At 39.6% G+C, this 9634-nt stretch overlaps 1 protein-coding gene across 9 annotated transcripts in view; it reads left to right on the top strand.

Moving 5' to 3' along the window:
- Positions 1 to 2628: 2628 nt before the first annotated feature.
- GRAMD2B (GRAM domain containing 2B) overlaps positions 2629 to 9634 on the top strand; it is a 71841-nt gene continuing 64835 nt past the window's right edge. For 2 of the 9 annotated variants that reach the window (XM_038008425.2, XM_038008420.2), the window contains exon 1: positions 2629 to 3112. In XM_038008425.2, the coding sequence (XP_037864353.1) occupies positions 3049 to 3112 (64 nt within the window). In that variant the 5' untranslated portion in view covers positions 2629 to 3048. The remainder of the gene's footprint in view (positions 3113 to 9634) is intronic. The other 7 variants (XM_008014280.3, XM_073010718.1, XM_038008445.2 and 4 more) reach the window with 5 other exon arrangements.

Below are 9634 nucleotides of genomic sequence, written 5' to 3'. Positions count from 1 at the left end.
TGAGCGCTCTTTAACTGAGCCATAACCCACGCTAAGACTGCTTTGAATACTTGCCCTTACTCATGCATTAAAAGAGGCCTGACCATGATTTCTTAAAAGGGTAAACATAGACTACCATATGACCCAGCAAGCTTACTCCTAGGTATATATCCAAAAGAAATGAAATCACGGACTCAGACAAACATTTGCACACCCATGTTCATAGCAGCATCATTCACAATCAACAAAAGCTGGAAACAACCCAAGTATCCATCAACAGATAAATGGGCAACCCAAATGTGGTATATACATGCAATGGAATATCATTCCGCCACAAAAAAAACGAAATTTGGATATATGCTGTGACACGGATTGACCTTGAAAACATTACACTGAGTGAAATAAGCCAGACACAAAAGGAAAAATATTGTATGATTCCACTTATATGAGGTAGCTAAAACAGACAAATTTATAGAGACAGAGAGTAAAATAGAGGCTACCAGAGGCTAGGAGGAGGTGAGAAAGAGACAGTTATGGTTTAATGGGTTTAATGGGAGTTTATGCTACGGATGATAAAAAAAAGTTTTGGGTACAGATAAGTGGTGATAGTTAAATAACATTGTGAAAGTGTTGAATGCCACTGAATTATACACTTATTAAAATGATAAATAGTAATGTTATGTATATTTTACCACAATAAAAAAATTACGTAGGGGGGAAAAGTCAGTCTGATCTGAGCTCTGTAATGAGAACTTGGAGGGCACCTGAGATTTTAGAGTCCTCATCCAGAGTTTGGGAAATTGACAACCTCATCTCTATTCCAAACCTATGCCTATTCTGAGGAGGGTGGGGATCTCAAGCAAAGACCTAGAGGCGAAGGCATCAGGAATGTCCCCAGGAAGAGACAACTATGGGCACCAAGGAGACAGCCTTCAAGCTTTCAGGTCACCCAGAGCTTTCTCAATCCCATCTAGCACAGCTCCTGCAGTCAGTGGTCAGGAAGAAAAAAGAGAGAGAGGCCTGACTAAGCCAACTCTTCTGGAATTTATGTAAGCTTTTTTCTTTTACTTATTTTTCAAATGTCACAAGAATCAATTTTGGAGCAAGCAGGCTATAAAAAGATGTTTTTGTTCTCTCAGCCTAATGATACATATGTAGAAAGAGAAGGAATAAGAAAACTTTGGACAGAACTTTCACCTCTAAAATGTTTGAAGTTATTTAGGTTAGGTGTTTTACAAACACACGTACACCCTACATACATACATACATACATGTACATACTATGGTTGCATAGTCTTTGTAATATTCTTAAATCTAAACTTTATTTTAAAAGAAAAATGAAGGACTTGCAGCCCCAGAACATAGTTAATAGTTTTTTCCCAGGCATGTCATGCTCTACTGTTGCCACTTGTAATTGTTTTAAAGTCAAGTCAGGCTTCCAATAATAACGTTTTATATTAATTATTCTAATTGTCAACTACTCCATAGCAAATTAGAAAACCACCAGCAAAAATGTTATTTGCTATAACAAATCAATGTTTATACAAGCTTGCCCAACCTGCAGCCCAGGACAGCTCTGAATACAGCCCAATACAAATTCATAAACTGTCTTACAACATTGTGATATGTATGCACGGAATTTTTTTTTTTTTTTTTTTTTTTTTGAGACAGGGTCTCACTCTGTTGCCCACACTGGAGTGCAGTGGTGCATCCTGGCCCGCCGCAACCTCCACCTCCCAGGCTCAAGCAATTCTCCTGCCTCAGCCTCCCAAACTGTTGGGATTACAGGCGCCTGTGCCACCTCACCCAGCTAATTTTTGTATTTTTAGTAGAGATGGGGTTTCACTATGTTGGCCATGCTAGTCTCGAACTCCTGACCTCAAATGATCCACCAGCCTCGACCTCCCAAACTGCTGGGATTTCAGGCATAAGCCACCGTGCGCGGCCCCTGCACGGACCTTTTTTAAAGCTCATCATCTATCCTTAGTGTTAGTGTATTTTATGTGTGGCCCAAGACACTTCATCTTCTTCCAGTGTGGCCCAGGGAAGCCAAAAGATTGGACACTGCTGGTTGAGAACAATGCCTGGAACTTGTTTGCCCTCATAAGTTCGTTCAATGAATGAATGAACAGATGCTTCCAATGCAAAACCTTAGAACCAGCAAGTCAAAATGTCACTAAAAGGAGGGAGGAAGAGGCATTCACGGTACTGGTTGAGTGCATAGTAAATAAGGTACTTGCACAACTGTGGGCAACAAAGAGACGGCTTGGGAATTATCAAACACCAATTTTGATTTTGATGAGAACAGTCATAACCCAATATTTGAAGATTTTGATGGTTGCTTCTTCTTTTCCCCTCTAAGCCCCCCAGAGAACGATGAAGGGTTAACCAAAACACCACCAAAGGCAACTACTTATTACCTTTGTTATTCCCACATAAAAAATTGAGCAGAGCTATTGTTTAAGCAGAAGAGGCAGTCCCTCAATGAAGCAATATCCTGTTTGAATAATTTAGGATGGGGCATAGGCCAGCCCACACAGTGCATTTGTGTGACAGGGCGTCCCACTCAGACATCTCCATTTCCGGTATCTAGAGTCGGCTGCCCTCTTTAAAAATCCCCTTGTTACAGTCAGGATAGAAAACAAAAAGCCTAATTTACCAGGAGGCTACACAGATTGTGCCTTCTTAGGCAAATGTTCCACCTGCTTGGCCAATTAGCTTCCTCTCCCGAAAGACTCGTTCAACAGGTTTCCTTTTTCTCTTCTCTGCCTCCTGGGTTGGGGAATGAGGCTGTCACTTCGCTTCGACCCTCCCCTTCCCTCCCTCTGGGCTCTTCCACACTGGGTCGGACCAATCGCGCCCGCTCCGACGTGTCCAGGTCCGCGGCCCCGAGAGCTTGGCGCGGCCCGGCCTGGATGCGCGGGGCAGAGGGTGCAGGGGAGGGCACGGCGCCGCTTGCTTGGCCTGCGCCCCGGGACCTAGAAGCCAGGACGAACCGGGGGAGAGCCAGGCGCGCGGAAGTCTGAAGGTGCCCTCCAGACACGGCCCCGATGACTGAGCTACAGCAAGATGTGGAAGACACAAAGCCTGCGAAAGTGCTCGGGAAGAGGGAGAGCAAAGTTGGCTCAGCCCAGTGAGTATTCTCAGCTGGGACCCTTCCAAGGAGGTGGGAGGAGCGCAACCCAAACTTCTCTGCCCCAGGACGCGTTTTGGGTGGATGCGGATTTCTGGAGTTTCTACATGGACAATCTTGTGGCGCTCTCACTCGCTCGCGCTCTCTCTCTCTCTCTCTCTCTCTCTCTCTCTCTCTCTCTGTCTGGATACTCAGTTAAGGAGACGGTTTAGATTGATTGAAAAGTCTACTGTAGGATTTAAACAAATTCTCTTAATTCAAAACTCACTGGATGTTGGGAAAATAATTTTGTAGAAAATAAGCCTAAACACATTGAAGCTCAAAGTCCCAACACAGCCCTTCGTTTAGAATGACCATTTTCACAAATTCATTTCAGTTCAGATAACTGAGTATCTACTTGTTCGATAACGATGGGCAATACAAGGATAAATGTTATTTTGGATCTGCCTTTCTGGAAGTTCAAGAGCAGAGTGGGGATAGGGGAGGCACAAATGAATATTACTGTACTTCAAGGGACTTTGGTGACCATTGCCTCATTAAACACACAGACAAGGTATGATAAAGAGTTTAGCCTATAACTGAGTCTTCTCTACTGTTAAAATATTTATCTATTTTGCAGGCTTTGGTAAAATTGGTTTGGGAGGAGGAGTTGTTTGTTTTTTCCTACAAAGTGGTATTTTCTAAGCCTATTGAAGTCACTTCTAATTCAGTCTATGATTTTAGACACTAACCCTTCTGAGCTCTAAAACTCTTGTTTTGGTATCAGGATAAGAGTAATTTAGGAAGGAGGACTATATATTATCATAAGGATATACTGATGTGATAATTCCACTTTGAAATCATTTTAAGTTGCCAAATTTTTGTGCTTAGAAACCCGGTCTAACTTCTGTTTTGAACTTCATAACTTAGATTGATTATCACTAAGCTCAAAGTCTTGTTGAAGTCTGGGTGTCCCAGTGGATATTTCTTCTAAGAAGATTAGAATGACTTGCTCCTCGCAATTTCCCTGCGTCTGTAACTGCATACATGTAGGCCTCGTCACCTAGAGCCTTAGCCTCCTAAGTAATAGTAGCTGGCACTTACTAAGAATGCTTACTGTGTGAGAGGGAGTGTGCTCAACACTTTAAATGCATTCTCACAAAGAATGAGGCAGGTGCTATTATTTCCATGTTGCAGATAAAAGCACTGAAGCTCTGAGACTAGGCAGAGTCACACAGTTAATAAAAGAGCATCCAGGATGCAAGCCCAGGTCTCCTAACTTTACAGCATGAACTTACAACCACTATGCTGTGCACTGGTTCCTCTGTTCCAGAATCTATGATGGCCTCCCATGGCCTACTATTAAAAATGGGATCCTCTGCCAAGATTTTAAGATCCTTCATGATCTGGACCCACACAGACCATTGCAACCTCACTCCCTAATACTAGTCAGCATACACATCTTTTATAGCCAAACAATCATACTAGCAGCCCTATACTTAAAGGGGTGATATGCAGCACTCCCGTGTTCATTGCAGATTACTCATAATAGCCAAGATATGAAATCAGCCTAAGTGTCCATCAACAGATGAATGGATAAGAAAATGTGCTATGTGTACACAAGATGCAAAATCAATCTAAGTTGTCTATCAATGGATAAATGGATAAGAAAATGTGGCATATATACACACTATTATTCAGCCCTTAAAAAGAAAGATCCTGTCATTTGTGACATGGATGAACCTAGAGGACATATGTTAGGCACAATAAGCCAGGAATAGAAAAACAAACACTGCGTGATCTCACTTGTGTGTGACATCTAAAAAAGGTTGACTCAGGCCTGGGACTGTGGCTCATGCCCATAATCCCAACACTTTGGGAGGCCGTGGCTGGACGATCACTTGAGCCCAGGAGTTTAAGACCAGCCTGGGCAACAAAGTGAGACCCTATCTCTAAAAAAAAAAAAAAAAAAGTTAAGCATGATGGCGCACACCTGTGGTCCCAGTTACTTGGGAGGCTGAGGTGGGAGAATCGCTTGAGCCCAGGTAGTTGAGGCTGCAGTGAGCCACGTTCATGCCACTGCATTCCAGCCTGGATGCAGAGTGAGACCCTGTTTCAAAACTATAATTTAATTTAAAAATAAATTTAAAAGTTGGATTCATAGAAACAGTAGAATGGTGGTTGCCAGGTGCTGGAAGGTGGAAAAGGTGGGGAAGGAGGGAATAGGGAGTTGATCAGAGGGTACAAAGTTTCAATCAGAAGGAATAAGTTTTGAGATCTATTGCACAGCAAAGTGATTAGTGAATAACAATGTATTGTATATTTCAAAATAACTAAGAGTAAATTTCAAATGTCTCACCATAAAAATGATAGGTAAGCAAGACCATAGGTATGTTGCTTGATTTAATCATGCTACATTATATACATATACCAAAACATTATCTTGTACCCCATAAACATAAGCAATTATGATTTGTCAATTAAAAATAATATTAATTGTAAAATAATTTAAAAATATATTTCCTATAAAACTCAAAAAAAGAAGTGATATGCAGAAGGAATAAGGAACTGGTATGTCAAACATAGGACCCAATGAATCCCCTTCTGTCTTCACTTTTCCTTACCGCTGTTCCTTTCCCCTCTCTACTCTCTCTTCATTTACTTCTAGAAATCAACTCAAGTTTTCCTTCATGTGAAGCCTTCATTCATTACTGGCCATACTCATCTCTTCTTTACTAGTATTCACCTTGTACACATGTGGCTTCCATCTCATAGAATTTAGCTGCTGTTATTATGATGATTAATTAACAATTAATGTTTATTGACAGTTTAGTTTGTACAAAGTACTGTTTCAAGTTGTTAACATATATTAATTCACCCACTAATCCAGTTGTATTAGTTATCTTTCCTCTAAATAGGTTGCAGACTCGGATTACATTTTTCCTTATTGAATTTCTCAGAGGCCCAAGCAACAGTCACTTTCGATAACCATCTGTTGGTGAGCTGGGGAAGCTAAGACCCCAGACCCACTAATTAAGATATATACTGTAATATGCTTGTAGCTGACAATCAGCTTGACTATGTCAGGGGAAATTCTATGTTTAAAATTTTTCTTAATCACATTTCCTATCAGTAGCGGTTAGAATTTCTAGGTACATTTACTTGCCCAAGAGCTATGGCTAATTTGTTCATCTTTCTGCTAGAAGAAGGTGAAGCTGCTGGTACACTCATCACCAAAGTGCATATTTGATGAAAAAATACAATGAACCCCTTTCTGACCAAGAATAAGTACTTTAGCTGTATATTTCCTTTTGAGATCCTAACTTTCTCTGCTTTTATTACCTTTTCCATTCTGAATTTTATGTTCCCAGTACTTGAAGAGTCGTAGCATAGCCTGACTTTTTTTGACACACATTTTTTTTTCCTTCAAGAGGCCAGAATACCCTTGCTCTAACTTTTGTTTGTTTGTGTGTTATTTAAGTTCTGGGGTACCTGTGCACAACGTGCAGGTTTGTTACACAGGTATACATGTGCCATGTTGGTTTGCTGCACCCATCAACTCGTCTTTTACATTAGGTATTTCTCCTAATGCTATCCCTCCCCCAAACCCCCACCGTTTTTACACATTTTATGAAACACACCTTTATTTCTTAAAGCTTCTTCTGGATCTCATTTAGTAATGTCCAGGTTACTTTTAATGAATTTCAACAAGTACCCAAAATGAATGCTGATATATTCTGAGCAAAAGTTATCTTGATTCATGTTTCAAATAATGAATTAAATTACATGTAATAACATTCAAATTGCAATTTGAATTTTTAACATTTGAACTTTAATAACTTGAGGTGTAAGAATTTTAGAAATTTGTCCAACTCCATATGTATGTAGGAAAAGGATAGATGTGGGCAACAAGAACATTTACCTTAAAAGGAAGCTCTCTGGTATTATCAATAAAGGTTGGTTATTTTTAGAATATATTTTTACTTAAAATAGTGAATTCAAGTAAAAATAAATGATCTGCAGTGGCAACATCTCTCATCTAAATGATCTGTCTTTGTGCATGGCATGTTGGAGTACTTGACAAACAGAACACAGGTTGAAGTTAGGAACTGATCTTGAATTAGAAACAAGAGAAATAAAGGCAAATATTTGTTGGACCTAACTCAGTTTCTTAGTGCTTACTTAATTCCAAACTTTGAAAGCTCCCATTTAGCAAAAGAAGATTATCTCTCTATCTGTGTATGTGTGTGCATATAATTTTTTTTTTTTTATTTCCAGGTCATCAGATCTGACAGGCTGGGTGTGGTAGCTCACTATAATCCCAGCATTTTGGGAGGCCGAGGCAGGTGGATCACTTGAGGCCAAGAGTTTGAGACCAGCCTGGCCAACATAGTGAAACCCCGTCTCTACTATAAATACAAAAATTAACCAGGCGTGATGGCTTATGCCTCTAATCCCAACTACTAGGGAGGCTGAGGTGAGAGGCCTGGGAGGCAGAGGTTGCAGTGAGCCAAGATCGTGGATTGTGCCACTGCACTCCAGCCTGGGCAACATAGCAAGATCCAGTTCACTTTTCATTACAAACTTTGGGGTAGGAAAGAATAATGTATAACATGTTTTAACATATATTAATTCACCTACTAATGCATTAAATATGGGCCTTCAGTGTATGAAAACTCATATTTTAAAAATGTCATACATAGCATATTATATTTATAAATTATATTAAACAAATTATATTAAAGTATAACACCCAATGGAGGAGTTTTAAAAAATGGAGAAAAATAAACAGTGTGCTCTGGTTTGAAAGGTTTTGAAAAATATATATAGTGAACCAAATCAGCTCTATGACTGGAGGTTAATATCACAGAAAATTGCTGATTTATCTGGGCAGTACATGAAGTAGTTAAGAATGCAGGCTGTAGGAAACTAGTATTTGAATTCTGGCTTTCCTGTCTCCTACAGGTGTGACTCTGGCAAGTTACTCAGCACCTCTAAGTCTCTGTTTCATTATCATTATCTATAGTCTCATTTTCATTATCTATAATGGGGAATACTTAAGTCAGCTGTTTGATACAGGCTTGCTTTGAAGTTTACATGGGAAACATAAGAACAGACACTTTTCAAAAGAAGACATATATACAGCCAACAATCATGAAAAAAGGCTCAACATCACTCATCGTTACAGAAATGCAAATCAAAACTACAATGAAATTCCATCTCACACCAGTCAGGATGGCAATTATTAAAAAGTCAAAAAATAACAGATGCTGGTGAGGTTGCAGAGAAAAAGGAATGCTTATACACTGTTGGTGGGGGTGTAAATTAGTTTGACCATTGTGGAAGGCAGTGTGGCAATTCCTCAAATACCCAAGGACAGAAATACCATTCAACTCAGCAATCCCTTTACTGGGTATATACCCAGAGAAATATAAATTGTTCTTTTATAAAGACACATGCATGTGTATGTTCATTGCTGCACTATTCACAATAGCAAAGACATGGAATCAACCTAAATGCCCATCAATGATAGATTGCATAAAGAAAATGTGGTACATATACACCATAGAATACTATCCAGCCACAAAAACGAGATCACGTCCTTTGCATAAACATGAATGGCACTGCAGGCCATTATCTTTAGCACACTAATGCAGGAACAGAAAACCAAATACCACATGTTCTCACTTGTAAGTGGGAGCTAAATGATGAGAACACATGGACACATAGAGGGGAACAACACACACTGGGATCTATTGTAGGGTGGAGAGTGGGAGGAGGGAGAAAATCAGGAAAAATAACTAATGGGTACTAGGTTTAATACCTGAGTGACAAAATAATCTATATAACAAACCCCCATGATACAAGTTTGCCTGTATGACACACCTGCATATGTACCCCTGAACTTAAAATCAATGTTAAAGAAAAAAGTAAAATAATAAAGAAATGTACTTCACCTAGTGCCTACATATTATCAGCTCTCCATAAACTGTAGCTGTATTAGTCCTCATTTTTTAACATCTGGGATATGTTGTGGGGTGGAAGTGGGAGGATGACATAAAGTGTAATTAAACTAAATGGTCAAACTTCAAAGAGGTCAAATGCTTACAGTAGCCTGCAGTAATGTTCTGTAAAGTGACCCTGAGGACTCTTGTGACAGCACCTGAGCATTTCTTTGAATCTAACCAGGTGTGTTGGTTTTTACTTTATGCTAAAAGGATCTCATGCCATGAGTATTTTGTGACCTTCCAGCTAATTTAAATATTGCTTACTGATTTGGTGTTATACATTTGTTGTCCAATACTTCTATCCATCAACCATTCATTCCACATTCTGCTTCCTGGACCCTCAGCTTTAAACTGCATTTTTGTTTCCATTTGCTAAACTTCAACAGAACTGTCCTTTAACACCTTTCTAGTTTCTAAAATGCTCAGCTTTAGCCACTTTGCACATTTTCAAATGTAATAGAGCAAAGATCCTTGAGAGGATTCCTCCTCAGCCACCTTAATGACTGCTTCTTTATCCTTAAAGAGGAGTGTTTTA

The sequence above is a fragment of the Chlorocebus sabaeus genome, chromosome 23, assembly GCF_047675955.1.
Source record: "Chlorocebus sabaeus isolate Y175 chromosome 23, mChlSab1.0.hap1, whole genome shotgun sequence".
Lineage (NCBI taxonomy): Eukaryota > Metazoa > Chordata > Mammalia > Primates > Cercopithecidae > Chlorocebus > Chlorocebus sabaeus.
Note: the sequence above shows the minus strand (reverse complement) of the source record. Positions and strands in the feature narration are given on the sequence as shown.